At 44.5% G+C, this 22,558-nt stretch overlaps 1 protein-coding gene across 2 annotated transcripts in view; it reads left to right on the top strand.

The window, feature by feature from the left end:
- GABRA2 (gamma-aminobutyric acid type A receptor subunit alpha2) overlaps window positions 1-22,558 on the top strand; it is a 263,278-nt gene that overhangs the window by 224,205 nt on the left and 16,515 nt on the right. For both annotated transcript variants that reach the window (XM_063920978.1, XM_063920979.1), the window contains exon 9: window positions 21,762-21,964. In XM_063920978.1, the coding sequence (XP_063777048.1) occupies window positions 21,762-21,964 (203 nt within the window). The remainder of the gene's footprint in view (window positions 1-21,761; window positions 21,965-22,558) is intronic.

Genomic DNA, 22,558 nt, shown 5'->3' on the forward strand with positions numbered 1-22,558 from the left:
ACACAGTAAAAACCCGGACCGGAGTATCAGCTGCGCTCAGGTTACTTCTCTAACACTTGCCTCCCGGTTGCCATGGCGACGTGGCAGCACAGAGCAGGAGATCCTAACACCAGATTTACATTCCAACCAGCCAAAATGCCTCACATGCTCTGTATTTGCTCCAGGACCATCTCTAGACACAAAATTCCCCTACATGCACTCACACCCACACAAAAACTCCCCATCTGCTACTTACACCTACCCATCTGTCACTTGCACCTCCCCTGATGCCACTCTAAAATCCCCATTTGCCACTCATACAGATGTGTCCCTCAATACACAATGCAGCACGAGATGCATGGCGTGAGTAAACTTCCAGGTCCAGTGCAACTCTGCTAGCATTGGGTGTCTTTTTTGGCTAAAATGTGTCTTAGTCGTGATGTGACTAGGAGGCACAGGTAAACTGTGTTGATTAATTTGATATGCAACACTTGTATATTATGTGTTACTGAGTCTGTATACGGAGCACAATGGAACTTGTATTAGAAAAAAGCTGCTGCTGCTACATTGTAGCACTTCATATTCAGATCCTCAATCACACTCAAATATACGAGTGCTATATATCAAATTAAACAGCACAGTCTCCTGGTGCTTCCTAGTCACATCAAGTTCCAACTAAGATGCATTTTCGGCAAAAAAGGATGCAAAAAACACGCACAACACTAGAAAACTCTCATGGGACCTGGCGCGAGAAAAGGGTCAGTTTGGAGCGACTGCAGCAATGATGTACAGTAAGAGGACATAGCTGTATTTCCGCGCATGTTACTCCTATTTTTCCACATGCTCCCACCAACTGGCTTATTTACAGCTTTTACAGCTGGAATCCAGAAAGAAAGGAAAGCAAACATGCGGTGCAGAATACAGGGCACTACATTCTCCTGCTGTGATGCGCTCCCCGGGAATAATTTACACACCAGCAACACAGAGAAAGAGACAAAACTGTGTTTATTAGCCATGTGTCTATATTTCTTTTTCATCCACTAGGGGTCACTGGAGTACTCTTGGGGATATGGACGGCTTCCACAGGAACAGGGCACTGAATATTTAAATTTAGAACACTCCACCCCTCCATATCCAAGAGTACCTCAGTGTTTTTTCTGTGCTCATCGTAGCAACAGGCTTGTGTGGCTCAGTCCACACTTATTTTGAATATATTTTTATTTTTTATTATTTTTGATTTTGATTTTTTCACTTTACCACAACCCTTTCCCCCTTCCAAAAGGCCAGGGTCCGGGATAGTGGAAGCTGCTACAAGCAGCTGTGGCGTGTTGGTCCTCGCTAAAAGAGCACCCTCACAGCCAGAGCAGACATCCTGCAGAAAAGGCTAGCCGGTGCTTACAGAGAAGCCCCGTCGTAGCCTCACCACAGGAGTCCAGGTATGTTGGGGGACGGGGCGGTCAGCTCACACTGCCGCCCCGCTGTGTGGGGACACTGTTTCTGAGACAATGTAATGCCACACCGCCCGCCGCCGCTGCTCAGAGCTGCATATTAAGCCACCCGCCGCACCGCCTGCCGCCGCTGCTCAGAGCCACATAGAGGGAACGCGCTCCTCGGCTCCCGCTGTCTGTTCTCTGGCCGTCCCACTACCCGGCTCCTGCTGGCCATTCTCCCGCTCCCTGTCCCTTTTACATGTTCCAGTACACGGAGCATACGGGGATGGGGGAGGAGAAGCTCACAGCACTATGTATATAGCAGCAGGAGCATGCAGCTGCACGGGGGGGGGGAAAGCAGCAGCAACAGTATGCTATGCTGCATAGATGATATAGAAAGCATAGGCTATTAGGCTTTTGTTACACTTTCCCAGGTTATATATCTGTTTCAAAAGATTATAATCTGTACTGTGATTATTACTGTAAGCATGGCATGGGGGCCATTTTAACCATGCTTCCTGTTTCTTCCTGTTGTGATTCCAGAACGTTCCTGTCCTACATCTCTACTCCACCGAAGGCGCAGGGGTGTTAGTGGGAATTTGGGATCACATTTCATAGGACTGGCCACGTGTACTGCACTTGCCCGGATATATATATATATATTACACACACCTTAGTACTATTTAACTGAGTCCTGCAAGTGTCTGTTTTGTATATTGTATTGTCTGTCTGCATAATGAGTAAGGCACCAGCAAAAACTAAAAAGCAGTTTCACTGCAAGGTCTGTAACAGTTTGTTACCGGATGGATCTACCACATGTACAGTATGTTTTGAGAATTCAGTTACGAATACAATTTCTGCTCCGGTTTTAAAGCCGGTTTCCTCCCCGGACCCTCCATGGGAAATGCTAGCCAATGTACTGGCTGGGTTGCAATCAGAATTGACCGCCGCTCGACAAGAGCGGGAAGCGGCAAGATGAGTCTAGGATGAGACCACCAGAACTACAAGCTACAAGAATCAGGGCTAGGAAGCACAATATGCACTTGGGTCAAAAACTGGTTAGATAATAGGAAGCAGCGCGTTGTGGTTAATGGATCTTTTTCAACTTGGACTGAAGTGCTAAGTGGTGTGCCGCAAGGCTCAGTATTAGGACCGCTATTGTTCAATATTTTCATTAACGACCTAACAGAAGGTCTAGAGAGCATGGTGTCAATTTTTGCAGATGATACCAAATTGTGTAAGGCTATAAATACAGAGGAGGATGCCGAGTCTCTTCAGAAGGACTTAGTTAAATTAGAAGCATGGGCAGCCAAATGGAGAATGCGCTTCAACACAGACAAGTGTAAGGTAATGCACTGCGGTAACAAGAACAAAAATTACACCTACCTACTAAATGGGGTAAAATTAGGGGATACTGTACTGGAAAAGGACTTAGGTGTCCTCATAGATAGCAAGCTAAGCAGTAGTACCCAAAGTAGGACTGCAGCAAAGAAGGCTAATAAGATATTAGCATGCATAAAACGGGGTATTGATGCTAGGGACGAGAGTATTATACTCCCGTTATATAAATCACTAGTGAGGCCACACCTTGAATACTGTGCACAATTCTGGGCACCGTACTACAAAAAGGATATCCTGGAGCTTGAAAAGGTACAGAGGAGGGCGACCAAACTAATTAAGGGCATGGAGACGATGGAATACAAGGAAAGGCTTGAAAGACTAGGCATGTTTACATTGGAAAAGCGGAGACTAAGAGGGGATATGATCAACATCTACAAATATATAAGGGGACAATACACAGAGCTTGCGCGGGACCTGTTTTTGGTTAGATCAACACAGAGGACTCGTGGACACTCGCTCAGGTTAGAGGAGAGGAGATTCCGCACAATACGGCGTAAAGGCTTTTTCACGGTAAGGACAATACGTGTTTGGAATTCCCTGCCCGAGGGAGTTGTAATGGCGGAATCTGTCAACATCTTTAAGAATGGGTTAGATAAATTCCTATTGGATAAGGATATCCAGGGGTATGGTGCATAATCATGCATTATAGTTACTATAAATAGGGATAAAATGCAATGGCTGACAGCAGCATCAGTCAGAAATTTTAGTCAAATCATCATGCATAGGACACCACAAATAGGTTGAACTCGATGGACAATTGTCTTTTTTCAACCTCAGATACTATGTTACTATGTTACTATGTTACTAACTACCGGAGGTGTCTCAGACTTGCCAAAAGTCCAAATCCATTTTGGGTAGACGGGATAAATTTCATATGTCTTATGATTTACCAGTTTCTGCTATGTTGCATTCTGATGATTCAATTCCAGACCTCACTGCGCAAGATGAGGGTGAGGAGGGCGAAGTGGAGTCAGATAGTGATGATTTTAACAGCCCAGGCATTGATAATCTCATCAGAGCGGTGCGTCAGTCTCTGAGAGTTTACAGAAACTGAGGAGCCTCTGACAAATGATGAAGTCGTATTTACTAAACGACAGAGATCTCCAATGTGTTTTCCTGTTTCGGAGTCTCTTAATAAGATGTTAGTAGAAACACGAAAGAATCCAGATAAACGGTTTTCTATACCTCGCATATTTAAGTCTAGTTACCCGTTTCCAGACTCGGTGACATGTACATGGGAGAATCCACCAATGGTTGATTCGTCTGTGTCAAAACTTACAAAGAAATTAACCATACCAGTGCCAACTGCTACTACGCTTAAAGACCCTTCAGACGGCAAAATAGAAACTATGCTAAAGTCTATGTATATAGCAGCAGGAGTGCTGCTGAGACCTGGGTTGCTTGGCATTTGGGTCACTAAGGCGCTCATAGTATGGATAACAGAACTCAAGTCAGCCCTACATGACGATCACCTTATACTTCTTGCTGATCAAATCTGTGAGGCTGCGGAGTATCTATGTACAGCTTCTACTGACGTCTGTCAGCTCACTTCTCGCATTTCATCGTCACTGGTTACAGTACGACGAGCACTCTGGCTGCGTTCTTGGCAAGTGGAGGCAGAGGTCAAAAGAGGTATAGAGGCGTTACCTTACGGGGGCGAGAAGTTGTTTGGTCCTCAATTGGACAAATGGATTTCTGAGGCCACGGGAGGAAAGTCTGTTTTCTTACCATTGCCTCCAATGGTACCAAGACGGAGATACTCTGGACCTGCGTTCAAATCCTTTAGACCTCAGCCCTTTCGCGGCCATGGCAGAGGAACAGCCACGCCTGGTAGATGAGGTCGAGGACGTGGTTTCCAACAAACCAATACCAGTCGTCAGGACGCCAAGGTCACCGACAAGCCAGTGGCATGACGGGCTCTCAGCCCATCTCGGATCTCCAATTGTGGGAGCACGCCTTCAGACGTTCCATTTGGCGTGGTTCCAGACATCCACAGATGGGTGGATCCGCAATTTAGTGTTAAAAGGTTACAAAATAGAGTTCGACTGTCTTCCGCGACTGTGGTTTTTCAAGACAGGACTACCTCTCTCGGACGACAAGAGGGCGGTTCTGCAAATTGCCATTCAGTCCCTACTGGATTCAGCAGTTTTGATTCAGGTCCCGGTACAACAACAGAATCAGGGTTATTATTCCAGTCTGTTTGTGGTACCGAAGCCGGATGGCTCCGTCAGGCCAATATTGAACTTAAAGGGTCTCAATCAGTACGTCACTTACTACAGATTCAAGATGGAATCTCTGCGGTCAGTAATTGCAGGTTTAGAGCCACAGGAATTCATGATTGCGCTAGATCTCAAGGATGCGTACTTACACATTCCAATTTGGCCGCCTCATCAGAGATTCTTGCGGTTTGCAATACGCCAGAACCATTACCAGTTTCAGGCTCTACCGTTTGGCCTCTCGTCAGCGCCTCGGGTATTCACCAAAGTGATGTCTGTGATGATAGCTCATCTAAGATCCCTGGGAGTGACAATAGTTCCATACTTAGACAATCTGCTCATCAAAGCTCCGTCTCAACAGATGCTCCTCCAACATGCGTTGATAACGTACAATGTACTGGTTCAGCACAGTTGGATTGTCAACTTCAAGAAATCACATTTAATTCCGTCTCAACGACTTCAATTCCTAGGTATGATTCTCAATACGGTAAATCAAAGAATTTACCTACCAGAACAGAAAGTACAGATTATTCGTCATCTGGTACAATTAGTGCTCAAGCCACGCACAGTCTCGGTACATTTGTGCATTCGCCTCTTAGGCACAATGGTGGTGGCTTTCGAAGCGCTTCAGTTCGGAAGATTTCACTCACGTCCATTTCAACTGGATGTGCGCGCACAGTGGTCGGGCTCACATCTGCAGATTCACCACAGGGTGAGGTTGTCGCCACGGGCAAGGGTATCTCTACTCTGGTGGCTCAAAGTACACAATCTAACCGCAGGGAAATGGTTCGGCGCCTGGAATTGGATGATTCTAACGACGTCTCAGAGGTTGGGGAGCTGTAGTTTAAAATTGTCAGCTCCAGGGTCTCTGGGCGGATCACGAAAGATTGCTGTCTATAAATGTCCTGGAACTCCGGGTAATTTACAATGCGCTACGACAAGCAGTACACATGCTTCGGTCTCAGACTGTCCAGGTGCAGTCAGACAACGCGACGGCAGTCGCGTACATCAACAAACAAGGAGGAACGAGAAGCCGCATGGCAATGCGGGAAGTAGCTTGAATCCTCAATTGGGCCGAACATCACCAAGTGATATTGTCGGCAGTGTTCATTCCGGGAGTGGACAACTGGGATGCGGATTATCTCAGCCGTCGGGATTTTCATCTAGGAGAATGGGCATTAAATCCAGAAGTGTTTCACATGTTGGTCCAGAGGTGGGGTTTCCCTCAAGTGGACCTGATGGCATCTCGCCACAGTCACCAAACGCCCCAGTATGTGTCCAGAACGAGAGATCCAAAGGCAGTGACGGGGTGGTTGTTGAGACCACCCTCTTAAGAAGAGAGGGCATTCCAGAATCAGCCATGTTACGAACTAGGAAGCCGGTTACGGCAGCTCATTATTACAGAATTTGGCGTGCCTATATAGATTGGTGTGAAGCTCTGAAGTTTCCAACATCATCTTTCAAGTTATCCCGTCTTTTGTTATTTCTACAGACGGGGTTAGATGGAGGACTGCGTTTATCTACACTAAAGGTGCAGGTATCTGCGTTGTCAGTTTACTTTCAAAGACGATTGGCTCTATTGCCGTCGGTACACACTTTTCTGCAAGGTGTCCTCAGAGTACAGCCTCCATTCATTCCACCTACAGCGCCATGGGACTTGAATCTGGTTTTAGATTTCTTACAGTCTTCATATTTGAACCCTTACAACATGTGGATATTAAGTTGCTCACTTGGAAAACAATTTTCCTCCTAGCCTTAGCTTCAGCAAGGCGTGTTTCAGATTTGGGTGCCTTGTCATGCAAGCCACCGTATTTGGTGTTTCATGATGACAGAGCGGAACTTCGGACGAATCCCGCTTTCTTACCAAAGGTAGTGTCATCTTTTCACATCAATCAACCAATAGTAGTTCCTGTGTTAACAGGACATTCTGGAACTCTGGATGTGGTACGCGCATTACGCGTTTATGTATCCCGAACGTCTACAGTTCGTTAGACGGATACGTTGTTTGTTATCTATGATGCTGCCAAGATGGGTTGGCCAGCTTCTAAGCAGACCTTATCCAGATGGATAAAATTGACTATACGTCAGGCTTACCTTCATGCTAGGCTACAGCCGCCTACATCAGTAACAGCTCATTCCACACGTTCTGTGGGAACTTCATGGGCATCTGGTCGTGGGGCTTCTACAACGCAGCTTTGCCGTGTGGCTACATGGTCTTCAGTGCACACGTTTGTGCGCTTTTACAAGTTTGATACGTTTGCAGCATCAGCATCTAGCTTTGGTCGCCTAGTGTTACAGGTGCCAAACAGCTCTCCCGCCCACGGGGGAAGCTTTGGTACGTCCCAAGAGTACTCCAGTGACCCCTAGTGGAGGAAAAAGAAAATAGGATTTTGGTACTTACCAGGTAAATCCTTTTCTTTGAATCCATAGGGGGCACTGGACGCCCACCCAGAGCAGTTTTACCAGGTTTGTGGTAAGTTCAGGGGATCTTATGGTAACACACTCTCACCGACTGGTTCAAATTATCAAGTTCTATCGGTTATGGTGTCAACTGTTTAGTTGTCAGTAACGTTATGTGTCAACTTTATTGTTGTCCGTTATGTTATATGTAATTCTCCATTGTCAACCTCTATAGCTCCTGTTCGGCTCAGTAAAAAACACTGAGGTACTCTGGGATATGGAGGGGTGGAGTGTTCTAAATTTAAATATCAGTGCCCTGTTCCTGCGGAAGCCGTCCATATCCCAAGAGTACTCCAGTGCCCCCTATGGATTCAAAGAAAAGGATTTACCTGGTAAGTACCAAAATCCTATTTTATAGGACCACCTTTGTATTTCAGCAACGATTGGACCATGGCGATAATGCTATGACAAAAGTTTTAACATTTTAATTAATATAGGGGGTGATGTGATAATAGGCAGAGTTTAATAGTGTGCAAAAAGCAATCATTTACTAAGGCATGTGACTGTGAAAATATGTGTAAATGAACATATATGAAGGGGATGTACCAAGCAAATTTGCTTTATAAAATGACCCCTAATGTCACATATTAATGTTAAGATAGTCACCATGATGAAATACTAAAGAGTTTATTGGAGGGTCTTGCTCAACACCCTTTGCCAAAGCCCCTTAGTGTGCAAAACTGTCTTTGTAGATAAGCTAGCTTTGTTACTTGTCCGGGTGGAGTTTTCTGTTATATGACTTGGGGCCTAATTCAGACCTGATCGATCCTCTGCATTTATGCAAGTGTGAAAATGCGTGCACTCGCTGTGCGAAAACTTCGCCAGACAGTGGACATCTGCAAATCCATTTGCAACTCACTCACCATCAAGTGATTTTTCCAGTCTGTGCAGTCTCAGTGTAGCCCAAGACTTACTCCTACAGTGCAACAGAATCAGGCTGATCGGGGCCGGAGCGGACATCACACATTCTCCCAGAAAACGCTTGGGCACACCTGCATTTTTCCTGACACTCCCAGAAAACGTCCAGTTACCACCCACAAACATCCGCTTCCTGTCAATCACTTTGTGTACGCCTAGCGATCAACATTTTCTCACCATTCTGTTGCTGTTTATGACTGTGCATTGCGGTGCAGCCATACACATGCACAAGTTATTTGATAATCAGCCGTTGTGCGATTTCGCACAACAGTAATCAGGTCTGAATTAGGGCCTTGGTTAAGTGCTCTGTTGATGTACTGAACTTGCAAAAGTATAAGTGTATGAAAATGGAATAAATTCCATTGATTCTTTATCACACTGTCTTGAAGGAGCTGCTCCTGTAATTAATTTCTTCCTTAAGCTGACCATAAAAGTTACAAATCAGTTGCCTGTCGCTGGGTTTGTGAGCAATGTAATTAGATGTTGTTTGTTACCATAATGGTATATACAGGTTGAGTATCCCTTATCCAAAATGCTTGGGACCAGAAGTATTTTGGATTTGGGATTTTTCCGTATTTTGGATTAACTGCATACCATAATGAGATATCATGGCGATGGGACCCAAGTCTAAGCACAAAATGCATTTTTGTATCATATACACCTTATGCACACAGCCTGAAGGTCATTTTAGCCAATATGTTTAATAACTTTGTGCATTAACTATAGTTTGTGTACATACACACAATTCATTTATGTTCCATATACACCTCATACACACAGCCTGAAGGTCATTTAATACAATATTTTTTTAATAACTTTGTGTATTAAACAAAGTTTGTGTACATTGAGCCATCAGAAAACAAAGGTTTCACTATCTCACTCTCACTCAAAAAATTCAGTATTTCGGAATATTCCGTATTTCGGAATATTTGGATATGGGATACTCAACCTGTAAAAGGTGTTGTCATAAGACAATTTGTTTAATAATGTGTATACCAAAACTTTTGTGCCAGCTTAACCTTTGAAAATATAACTTGTTGCTACAGTAAGGAATGCAGCAAACAGAACTTTTAGGCATCACCAGGAAGATTGTTTTTTCAAACAATACTAATCTTTCATTGTGACAGCGTGAACATACAGGGCAGCTTAGAAGGTCCGCTGGCAACCTACCTAGTATCACAGTACAGCTAGCGCTTGCTCAGAGGTTAATTCATCTTCAGAGGTCAACAGAGTTAACCCCTGCAGTGATTGGAGTATAAAACATTTGTGCTTACTGGGTCAGTGAGCATTATTTGAAAAGCAAAGTTAAAGTATACAGAAGTATATAGAATGTTTCATATTTTAAAACATGGCTACTATTTGTTTAATCTTTAAAAAGAAAAAAACTAGAAAAATTGTGGTCTAAAACTTCATTATAATTAAATTATTATTAAAAGAAACATTTAAACACCTGTCCCCGAGATCGTCAGAAAGGTAATACTAAACAGTTACCTTTCAAAGGTGCTACTAAGTATCACAAAGTAACATTATGTCTATACCAAATGTTCATTTCTAATCACAAACATCGACATTACAACTATCCAACATTACAACTATCAAGCATTATAAACATTGAATATTTCTTGATAATGGCACAACATCTAAGCATCCATAAAGTGTTTGAAGGAACAATGAATACCAAAATTAATGAATAGGTAAAACAAATTAAAATTAGAATTTCTCTGACGTCCTAGTGGATGCTGGGAACTCCGTAAGGACCATGGGGAATAGACGGGCTCCGCAGGAGACTGGGCACTCTATAAGAAAGATTTGGTACTATCTGGTGTGCACTGGCTCCTCCCTCTATGCCCCTCCTCCAGACCTCAGTTAGATTTCTGTGCCCGGCCCGAGCTGGTTGCACACTAGGGGCTCTCCTGAGCTTCTAGAAAGAAAGTTTAAATTAGGTTTTTTATTTTACAGTGAGACCTGCTGGCAACAGGCTCACTGCATCGAGGGACTAAGGGGAGAAGAAGCGAACCTACCTGCTTGCAGCTAGCTTGGGCTTCTTAGGCTACTGGACACCATTAGCTCCAGAGGGATCGACCGCAGGACCCGTCCTTGGTGTTCGTTCCCGGAGCCGCGCCGCCGTCCCCCTTACAGAGCCAGAAGCATGAAGATGGTCCGGAAAATCGGCAGCAGAAGACTTCAGTCTTCACCAAGGTAGCGTACAGCACTGCAGCTGTGCGCCATTGCTCCTCATACACACTTCACACTCCGGTCACTGAGGGTGCAGGGCGCTGTGGGGGGGCGCCCTGAGCAGCAATAAAAACACCTTGGCTGGCAAAATAGCCACAATATATAGCCCCAGAGGCTATATATGTGGTAATTACCCCTGCCAGAATACAGAAAAAAGCGGGAGAAAAGTCAGCTGAAAAAGGGGCGGAGCCATCTCCCTCAGCACACCGGCGCCATTTTCTCTTCACAGTGTAGCTGGAAGACTGCTCCCCAGGCTCTCCCCTGTAGTTTTCAGGCTCAAAGGGTTAAAAAGAGAGGGGGGGCACTAAATTTAGGCGCAATATTGTTTATACAAGCAGCTATTGGGGAAAATTCACTCAGTGATAGTGTTTATCCCTACAGTATATAGCGCTCCGGTGTGTGCTGGCATACTCTCTCTCTGTCTCCCCAAAGGGCTGTGTGGGGCCCTGTCCTCAGTCAGAGCATTCCCTGTGTGTGTGCGGTGTGTCGGTACGGCTGTGTCGACATGTTTGATGAGGAGGCTTATGTGGAGGCGGAGCAGATGCCGATAAATGAGATGTCGCCCCCTGTGGGCCGACACCAGAGTGGATGGATAGGTGGAAGGTATTAACCGACAGTGTCAACTCCTTACATAAAGGCTGGATGACGTAACAGCTATGGGACAGCCGGCTTTTCAGCCCGCGCCTGCCCAGGCGTCTCAAAGGCCATCAGGGGCTTAAAAACGCCCGCTCCCTCAGATGGCAGACACAGATGTCGACACGGAGTCTGACTCCAGTGTCGACGAGGTTGAGACATATACACAATCCACTAGGAACATCCGTTACATGATCCCGGCAATAAAAAATGTGTTACACATTTCTGACATTAACCCAAGTACCACTAAAAACAAAAAGGGTTTTATGTGTGGGGAGAAAAAGCTGGCAGTGTTTTGTTCCCCCATCAAATGAGTGAATGAGGTGTGAAAAAGCGTGGGTTCCCCCGATAAGAAACTGGTAATTTCTAAAAAGTTACTGATGGCGTACCCTTTCCCGTCAGAGGATAAGTTACGCTGGGAGATATCCCCTAGGGTGGATAAGGCGCTCACACGTTTGTCAAAAAAAGGTGGCACTGCCGTCTTAGGATACGGCCACTTGGAAGGTACCTGCTGATAAATAGCAGGAGGCTATCCTGAAGTCTGTATTTACACACTCAGGTACTAGACTGAGACCTGCAGATAGTGCTGCTGCAGCGTGGTCTGTAACCCTTTCAAACAGGGATACTATTTTGCGAACATAAGACGTCGTCTTATATATGAGGGATGCACAGAGGGATATTTTGCCGGCTGTCATCCAGAATTATTGCAATGTCCATTCTGTCAGGAGGGTATTAGAGACCCGACACTGGACAGGTGATGCTGACTTTAAAAGGCACATAGAGCCTTATAAGGGTGAGGAATTGTTTGGGGATGGTCTCTGGGACCTCGTATCCACAGCAACAGCTGGGATGAAAATATTTTACCTCAGGTTTCCTCACAGCCTAAGAAAAGCACTGTATTATCAGGTACAGTCCTTTCGGCTTCAGAAAAGCAAGCGGGTCAACGGCGCTTCCTTTCTGCACAGAGACGAGGGAAGAGGGAAAAAGCTGCACCAGTCAGCCAGTTCCCAGAATCAAAATTCTTCCCCCGCTTCCTCTGAGTCCACCGCATGACGCGGGGGCTCCACAGGCGTAACCAGGTACGGTGGGGGGCCGCCTCAAAAATTTCAGCGATCAGTGGGCTCGCTCACAGGTGGATCCCTGGATCCTTTTCAAGTAGTATCTCAGGGGTACAAGCTGAAATTCGAGGCATCTCCCCCCCTCCGTTTCCTCAAATCTGCCTTGCCGACAACTCCCTCAGGCAGGGAGGCTGTGCTAGAGGCAATTCACAAGCTGTATTCCCAGCAGGTGATAGTCAAGGTGCCCCTACTTCAACAAGGACGGGGTTACTATTCCACACTGATTGTGGTACCGAAACCGGACGGTTCGGTGAGACCCATTTTAAATTTGAAATCCTTGAACACATACAAATTCAAGTTCAAGATGGAATCGCTCAGGGCGGTTATTGCAAGCCTGGAGGAGGGGGATTACATGGTATCCCTGGACATCAAGGATGCTTACCTACATGTCCCCATTTACCATCCTCATCAGGAGTACCTCAGATTTGTGGTACAGGATTGCCATTACCAATTCCAAACACTGCCGTTTGGACTGTCCACGGCACCGAGGGTCTTTACCAAGGTAATGGCAGAAATGATGATACTCCTTCGAAAAAAGGGAGTTTTAATTATCCCGTACTTGGACGATCTCCTTATAAAGGCGAGGTCCAAGGAGCAGTTGTTGGTCGGAGTAGCACTATCTCGGGAAGTGCTACAACAGCACGGATGGATTCTATACATTCCAAAGTCACAGCTGGTTCCTACCGCACGCCTACTGTTCCTGGAGATGGTTCTGGACACAGAACAGAAAAAAAAAAAGTGTTTCTCCTGCAGGAGAAAGCCAAGGAGCTGTCATCTCTAGTCAAAGACCTCCTGAAACCAAAACAGGTATCGGTGCATCACTGCACACGAGTCCTGGGAAAAATGGTAGCTTCTTACGAAGCAAAATTCCATTCGGCAGGTTCCATACAAGAACCTTTTAGTGGGACCTCTTGAACAAGTGGTCGGGATCGCATCTTCAGATGCATCGGCTGATAACCCTGTCTCCAAGGACCAGGGTATCTCTACTGTGGTGGCTGCAGAGTGCTCATCTTCAAGAGGGCCGCAGATTCGGCATACAGGACAGGGTCCTGGTAACCACGGATGCCAGCCTTCGAGGCTGGGGGGCAGTCACACAGGGAAGAAACTTCCAAGGACTTTGGTCAAGTCAGGAGTCGTCCCTACACATAAATATTCTGGAACTGAGGGCCATTTACAATGCCCTAAGTCTGGCAAGGCCTCTGCTTCAAAACCAGCCGGTACTGATCCAATCAGACAACATCACGGCAGTCGCCCATGTAAACCGACAGGGCGGCACAAGAAGCAGGATGGCGATGGCAGAAGCCACAAGGATTCTCCGATGGCGGAAAATCACGTCTTAGCACTGTCAGCAGTGTTCATTCCGGGAGTGGACAACTGGGAAGCAGGCTTCCTCAGCAGACACGACCGACACCCGGGAGAGTGGGGACTTCATCCAGAAGTCTTCCAACTGTTGGTAAACCGTTGGGAAAGGCCACAGGTGGACATGATGGCGTCCCGCCTAAACAAAAAACTAGATATTGCGCCAGGTCAAGGGACCCTCAGGCAATAGCTGTGGACGCTCTAGTGACATCGTGGGTGTACCAGTCGGTTTATGTATTCCCTCCTCTGCCTCTCATACCAAGGGTACTGACAATAATAAGAAAACGAGGAGGAAGAACGATACTCGTGGTTCCGGATGGGCCAAGAAGAGCTTGGTACCCAGAACTTACAGAAATAATATCAGAGGACCCATGGCCTCTACCGCTCAGACAGGATCTGCTACAGCAGGGGCCCTGTCTGTTCCAAGACTTACCGCGGCTGCGTTGGACGGCATGGCGGTTGAATTCCGGATCCTAAAGCAAAAGGGCATTCCGGAGGAAGTCATTCCTACGCTGATAAAAGCCAGGAAAGAAGTAACCGCAAACCATTATCACCGTATTTGGCGAAAATATGTTGAGTGGTGTGAGGCCAGGAAGGCCCCAACAGAGGAATTTCAGCTGGGTCGTTTTCTGCACTTCCTATAGTCGGGAGTGACTATGGGCCTAAAATTGGGTTCCATTAAGGTCCAGATTTCGGCTCTGTCGATTTTCTTCCAGAAAGAACTGGCTTCACTGCCTGAAGTTCAGACTTTTGTAAAGGGAGTGCTACATATTCAGCCCCCTTTTGTGCCTCCTGTGGCACCGTGGGATCTCAACGTGGTGTTGAGTTTCCTGAAATCACATTGGTTTGAGCCACTTAAAACCGTGGATCTGAAATATCTCACGTGAAAAGTGGTCATGTTATTGGCCTTGGCTTCGGCCAGGCGTGTGTCAAAATTGGCGGCTTTGTCATGTAAAAGCCCTTATCTGATTTTCCATATGGATAGGGCAGAATTGAGAACTCGTCCCCAGTTTCTCCCTAAGGTGGTATCAGCTTTTCACTTGAACCAACCTATTGTAGTGCCTGCGGCTACTAGGGACTTGGAAGATTCCAAGTTACTGGACGTAGTCAGGGCCTTAAAAAATTATATTTCCAGGACGGCTGGAGTCAGGAAAACTGACTCGCTTCTTATCCTGTAGGCACCCAACAAATAGGTGCTCCTGCTTCTAAGCAGACTATTGCTCGCTGAATTTGTAGCACAATTCAGCTGGAGCATTCTGCGGCTGGATTGCCGCATCCTAAATCAGTGAAAGCCCATTCCACGAGGAAGGGGGCTCATCTTGGGCAGCTGCCCGAGGGGTCTCGGCTTTACAACTTTGCCGAGCTGCAACTTGGTCAGGGGCAGACACGTTTGCTAAATTCTACAAATTTGATACCCTGGCTGAGGAGGACCTTGAGTTCTCTCATTCGGTGCTGCAGAGTCATCCGCACTCTCCCGCCCGTTTGGGAGCTTTGGTATAATCCCCATGGTCCTTACGGAGTTCCCAGCATCCACTAGGACGTCAGAGAAAATAAGATTTTACTCACCGGTAAATCTATTTCTCGTAGTCCGTAGTGGATGCTGGGCGCCCATCCCAAGTGCGGATTGTCTGCAATACTTGTATATAGTTATTGCCTAACTAAAGGGTTATTGTTGAGCCATCTGTTGAGAGGCTCTGTTATATTTCATACTGTTAACTGGGTATAGTATCACGAGTTATACGGTGTGATTGGTGTGGCTGGTATGAGTCTTACCCTGGATTCAAAATCCTTCCTTATTGTGTCAGCTCTTCCGGGCACAGTATCCTAACTGAGGTCTGGAGGAGGGGCATAGAGGGAGGAGCCAGTGCACACCAGATAGTACCAAATCTTTCTTATAGAGTGCCCAGTCTCCTGCGGAGCCCGTCTATTCCCCATGGTCCTTACGGAGTTCCCAGCATCCACTACGGACTACGAGAAATAGATTTACCGGTGAGTAACTAATTACCAACTAATTACCAGCCCATCAAAATTATGGAGCTGCTGTGAGCCGAGGCTCTGTCATACTGAGGTATGTAAGTGTGTATGTCATACTTCACAAATAAATATTAAAAAGAGCGCTAAACACCTGCTATGTCTATAAATTAATTATATAAACCAAGAAAGATAATTATAATATTTTTTACATTATATAAAATGTATTACACATAAAAGGTTAAATATTATAATCTTTCATAACTTTTGCATTCATCAAGGGTTCACATAAAAATGAAAACTAGATATTGTAATCTTATCAATTTTCATATATATCACGGATTCACATTGATGGGAACACTCAAAGCGCTATTTCAAACTCAGTATTATACGTTGTAGAACGAAAGTGTGTACTATTATGTGCGACATGTCTACATGTCATACATTTCGAACGGCCGCACCTGAAGCAGCCCTTCTTAAGAGGTATCACACCTAGCCATGTCTTATCAGTTTTTACAGTGAGAGAAGAATTAATATAATGACTTGGGGTCAAATGATTTTGTAGACTTCTAGCTTTTTTAAAAACAATCTGTGGGTCTACCTCTAATAGAGGTGCCAATATTTTATCTGCCCTTAGAACTGACATATTTCTTTTTAACAAGTTCTTAATTTCCCTTGAGCAGGAGTTATATTTAGTTATAAATCTAAGTTGGGTATTCCCTTTAGGGAGGATGGGATTAGAATTCTTGGTAAGTAGTGTTTTTCTATCTTTTTTTCTTACTTCCTCCCTTGCTTCCTCCAAGATTTCCTCAGGGTAGTCTTGTTCTAAGAGTGCAAGGGTGAGATCACGTGCCTGTCGATCGTATTCCTTAATATCTGTGCAATTCCGTCTGTGTCTCATATACTGACTTCTAGGTATATTTCTAAGCCATGGCAAATGATGGCAGCTTGAATAATGTAAAAACTTATTACAATCAACATCCTTCTTAAACGTGGATGTGATTATATTCCCATTTTTTACTTCGAGGGCGATGTCCAGAAAGGAAACTCGAGAATTATGAATAGTGCTCGTGAGCTATAATTGACTGATTCTACTAATCAAAAATTCAGTACTGGAATCAGACCCTGGAATTAACGATAGAAAAGTACCAATTATGGTTATGTGATACAAAACAAAATTCGTTACTAGGAGTGGCAACATATGTACTTTATTTGGGTTGGAGACCAAGGACTGTCCCAATAGCTATTCACAAGTACCATCTAGCGCTTTGAGTGTTCCCATCAATGTGAATCCGTGATATATATGAAAATTGATAAGATTACAATATCTAGTTTTCATTTTTATGTGAACCCTTGATGAATGCAAAAGTTATGAAAGATTATAATATTTAACCTTTTATGTGTAATAAATTTTATATAATGTAAAAAATATTATAATTATCTTTCTTGGTTTATATAATTAATTTATAGACATAGCAGGTGTTTAGCGCTCTTTTTAATATTTATTTGTGATTGTTGTATGGTATACTTCTAGCCGTAAGTGGGAGCAGCTTGTTTTTTAATAAGTGGCAATCGATAAAAAATTAGTTCCCTTTTCCTTAATTGTGATTAGGGCAATATTTAATTGAATTAGTATATTGGTGCGCCCGAGATATTGTCTGCACAGAGACGCCCAGGGAGTGACATTGAGTTGACCTCCCGATACGTCAGTGTGCATACAAGGATTTTTTACTGTATGTCATACTTGCCTACCCGACCCTCTCCATGAGGGAGAAAATGCTCTGTTCCTGGACTTTCCTGGTAATGTATGATTGCCATCACCTGTGGTGAAACACCTTTCTTATCCATTAACTAGCTCACCACAGGTGATGGCAATCATACATTACCAGGAAAGTCCAGGAACAGAGCATTTTCTCCCTCATGGAGAGGGTCAGGTAGGCAAGTATGGTGTATGTGCTCGAACAGAGCAACTCTTGAATTGCTCCGTTGGGTGCCATCTATAGTGGCTGCATGCGCACCATAGAGGTGAGGAGCAGCGTTAGCCTTTTTTATTATATAGGATACCACATAAAGGGTCTGATTGTGAGTTGCACGCAGACGCGACGTCATTTGAGTCTTTTGCTGCGTCTTATGCTAATGTTACAAGTATTTTGCATATACTGAGACACTGACTTGCAGCATCTTGCAGCAGGGCAACTCCACCCTCAGATGCAGCATGGAAACAGCTCTATGACAGATACAGGTTTTCTATGTGAACGTGGCATCCTGTGTGAGTGGCTGTGCATCTTTAGATGCAGCCGCTGTCAGTGATACACCCACTTCATGCCGAGATCTGCTTAGTCACCTCCCAGGAACACCCACTAAAATCCACACTTACTACATCAAAATCCATTCTGTGACTCTGTGTGGTAACAATTGGTACACATGCGCTGTGCAACTCTGACACACGTACAGAACAAAAAACCATTGGCTGATTGTGTCAATATAAGCTTATAGTATGACTCAGAATCTGACTTAAAGACTTAGGGGTCTATTTACTAAGCCTTGGACGGAGATAAAGTACCAGCCAATAAGCTCCTGTAATTTTTCAATCCCAGCCTGTGACATGGCAGTTAGGAGCCCATTGGCTGGGACTTTATCTCCGTCGAATTTATCTCCATCCGAGGCTTAGTAAATAGACCCCTTAAGTCTGAATCGCACCTGAAGAAACCAGCATTTCTAGTTTATAACGGATAATGAATAGGCCCCATAGTAAGTTTTATCAAACATTAAATTATTCTGAAACAAATAATGTATGCAGTAACAATAAGTGTGAATATTGGAGGGATCCACTAGAAATAATTTGATATTTTTTAAGTGCTGAAAGACCAGAACCATGTAATAAAGGAGAATAAAAGCATCCATAGTAACCCAATTATAGTTTAGTCTCCATGTGCTATTTCCCATTATGCATGGAATGTGTGATAAATCTGTGGCATGATGGTGGAGTCAAATGTTGCAGAATTGGTAATAGGTCATAGTCTTGTCAAGTCACTCATTGTTTTCAAGTCTCCCATTCTCCAGGTTTTTACCATAATGAATTTTTTGAATGGAGGAGACACAGTACACAGTCACTTTGGTGGCCTCTAAAGAGGAGTTACAGTACTGTACGCGGAGGAACAACAGAGGACATTCTATGCCTCTCCTCTACTCGCTATAGTTAAGTGACTGATGTGCTTGCAAGCTGTTATAGTCTCAGCTCCTGTGATAGGTGAATGTCTGACTCTATTCACTAAATAAGAAGACAGATTAGTCTAGGGATGGCAATTAGTGGATTACTGATAGTGCCATTCATGCTTAACATTGATGACATGAAACCATCAACTGGGAACCATCGATGGACATGTTAGCTGTGGGTGACACATGCCAATTAGAAGGGGGTGGGGCTTATTAGGGTGGTCAGAGACAGGGCTTTGTTCTGTTCCTTGCTCAGAGAGAAGAAAAATTAAATTGCTGCCTCACAGCCATCATTGGTGGAGAACCATCAGATCTCCACCATCCTTGGCAAAATCATTTGCCCATCAGTAGCAAACCATCAATGAGTGTTAGCCATTGATGGTTGATGGCCATCTGTAATGTAGTCTAATAGTTATGATAGTTTCCATGTACTGTACTTTTCTTTAGAAATAAGCACTGAGTGAATCTGTCAGACAGAAACCACAGAAAATCTAAGTACCCATTATTGAGGTCTTCATTGTTTTGCCACCAGAGACTTGGGATCTCCACGATGTAGCCATCAGAGATCTAATATCTGCAATCTACAACCACCAGAGATCTTGCTTTATGCATTAGCCAGTATCCAAAATCTATCTTACAACATGAAAATAAACATTTCCAGCAAGGAGAGCACATTCTAATGGCTGATCAGTTGCTGTGTTTGATATGTTACAATTCTGTCATTACTTACAGTATTTAGTTATGACGAACCTATGAGTTATGTTTGGTTTTGTTGTAGAGGAAATCTACTTTGGCAATTGCTTGCAAAAGTGAAAATAAATAATGGGGTTGTTACAGAATACTGTGGCATTCTGCATAGTGTAAATTATGTTATTCCTCCGAATAGTAGATGAGCAGTGACAGACTGGGGCATGAAGGGCCCAACGGGGGAATGCTTCTGTAGGGGCCCATGCTTAAGGGTGTGGCCAGGCTCCTCTGGGGCATGGCCAGCTACCACAGACGTTTGGCTAACCATTACAGAGTACATGTTCTGTGCCCCTTGGTAAATATATAATAAACCATATTCTTGTGAAGTATAATATAACATATGTATAATGCATAATTCAAGTGCACTAGGATAGAGTCTGAAACCTGATCCCTAGAGGAGGAGGAAGGGCCACAGGCAGTGGGGCCCATCGGTAGTTTCCCCTGTTCCCCTGTGGGCCAGTCCGACCCTGTAGATGAGTGCATACATTACAGTATGTGCTCATGCAGATTTACCGGATTATGCCATTAACGCCTCTTTGCTCCTGGATAGTTGGGAAGCAACTGGGGCCAGCCGTAAAGTCATGTTTGTGCAATTACGAACAAGTGCAGACTGCAACCAGCACTCATATATGCCTGAGACAGCCATATTAATTGTGGGTGGTCAGGGGCAGGTGTAAATGTTAAATGACGGTCCTCAGCACAAGTGAATCGTTTGTGATTGCCAGTTTCCAAATGCTTAGTTGCTGCTGATTGGTTTCGTTTTTTTCCCATTGTTCAGGCATATATTATGCTTTGGTTTTCTGTTCTTGTTTCTATGTATAAGAGAGGTTCCAGCAGTTTTAGTGAAGTTTAAAATGGAATGTGTTTGTTGCCAATAAATGATTTTAAAGCATGGGCACAAGTGTGCCTGGCATAAATGAGGCACATATGATGCTTTTGTTGATGCTTTTGCTGGCGTGGCATCATGGGATTGCGAGCCACAAGATCTCCCATTTTCCATCACTGTGAGGGAATGGCTAGTGCTGCGGGAGCTGATGGCCATGCCCCCTGTCCCTCTCTCCCTCTGTGCACATGCACACAACATCTATTCATTATAGAGTGACAGCCTCCTGACTTGCCGCTCACTATGGGACACTGCAGCCCGCGGGGAGACAGTGGGACAGTCCCAGAAAAATGGGACTGTCCTGCGAAAATCAGGACAGCTAGAAGGTATGTGATACTTTTCTGTAGTTGTTGGGACATAGAGATCTGTTTTGTTGTACTGTACTGCATACTCGTACACATTTTGATTGCATCTACATGTATGACCAAAGAGGGAGGGTTGGGTTGTCATGGGGGCATTTAGTGATGTCATGGACACGCTAATGCGCCTATGCAGACCTGACATAATGAAAATATGCCAGTTTTGTACCTAGTATAGGACATGCACATGTGCCCACTGGGGAAGTCAAATAAAGTGCGCATGCAGATGTAGCCGTATCCCTGGAGTCATACAGATCAAACACATTTTTCTCTGTGCACATTTCTTTTACTTTCATCAGACCCATAATGTAGTCTCTGCGGATCCAGAAAGTTTTTACTCTGCTGTCTGGCGTGTGCTGCAATTACATTCCCCACTGGATTGGAAATAATAAGAAACTATCAACAGAAAAACTACTGTAAGGAACAATGTCTTCTGAAGGAGGAAAGACAGAAATCAATATCAAATTAGAACATAAAGACACTCTAATACATTTTAAAATACCTAAAAATGATTTCAGTGCAGTGTATTTCATTAGACAGAACTACGGGAAAGCAAGGTGCCATCGGCTAGCTTTGCAGCAGATTGCAATACGTGGACTATTACATCTTTGATGCATCTGGAACACTTTAGTAAGAGACTACAAGAGGCTAATTGTCTTTGCGGTTTTCTTGGAATACTCCTTGAGGACCCATCTATTGTAAATGCTAAAAGATGAAAGCAAAACATCACTTGCATCTATGTCAGAGGAAAGGAGATGGGCCACAAAAATCTTAATGGAACATTGTAAAGCTGAACTTTAACATGTTACATTGATTGATGCTTGTTTTTCTCCTAGGTGTCACAACTGTACTAACCATGACAACACTGAGCATCAGTGCAAGAAACTCCCTGCCAAAAGTAGCTTATGCCACAGCTATGGATTGGTTCATTGCTGTTTGCTACGCATTTGTATTCTCCGCTTTGATTGAATTTGCCACTGTTAACTATTTTACTAAAAGAGGATGGGCCTGGGATGGAAAAAGCGTAGTCAACGACAAGGTAAGAGCACATTCTTATTTTTACAACTGTGCATTGTTCGCAACTGTGCCTCTTTAGAAGGAAACAGGCCCTCTTTAACATCATGATTGCCATTTTCTTTCCTTCCAAATTGTCAGATGTTAGGTGTGTTGTGATATGTATGTCTATGTGGATCTTCTTCATTTGGTCATAAATAGTGGTAATTGATACTAACTATAGTAGCATACATCTTGGGGCTAATTGTGAGTCGGACATTGCGTTCAGCCGAGGCAGGATGCTTGCTTGGTTAGACTAATGTGAATATATGCCCACCTATGTGAGTAACCCTGAGTCCGCATGCATCTCAGCCACACTGCTCACTATTTTCCATCTGCAGTTGATACTGTCATCATCAGCATTTGTCACTTGGGGTCACGGGGTGGGTAACCCCGTGCTGGGTGCAAAACATCCCTCTGAAACAGTCATCCCAAGTGCGTCCAAGCATCTCTAAAAAGCACAGAGGTCATGCTACCACGCCCAAGACATTCCCTTTACACTCTCGCGCAGTGGCGCCAAGAGGCAGGGGGGGGGGGGGGCAGGTACAAATTACCCGGGCCCGGGCTGCTGGTGGCTAGC

This window comes from Pseudophryne corroboree, chromosome 1, assembly GCF_028390025.1.
Source record: "Pseudophryne corroboree isolate aPseCor3 chromosome 1, aPseCor3.hap2, whole genome shotgun sequence".
NCBI lineage: Eukaryota > Metazoa > Chordata > Amphibia > Anura > Myobatrachidae > Pseudophryne > Pseudophryne corroboree.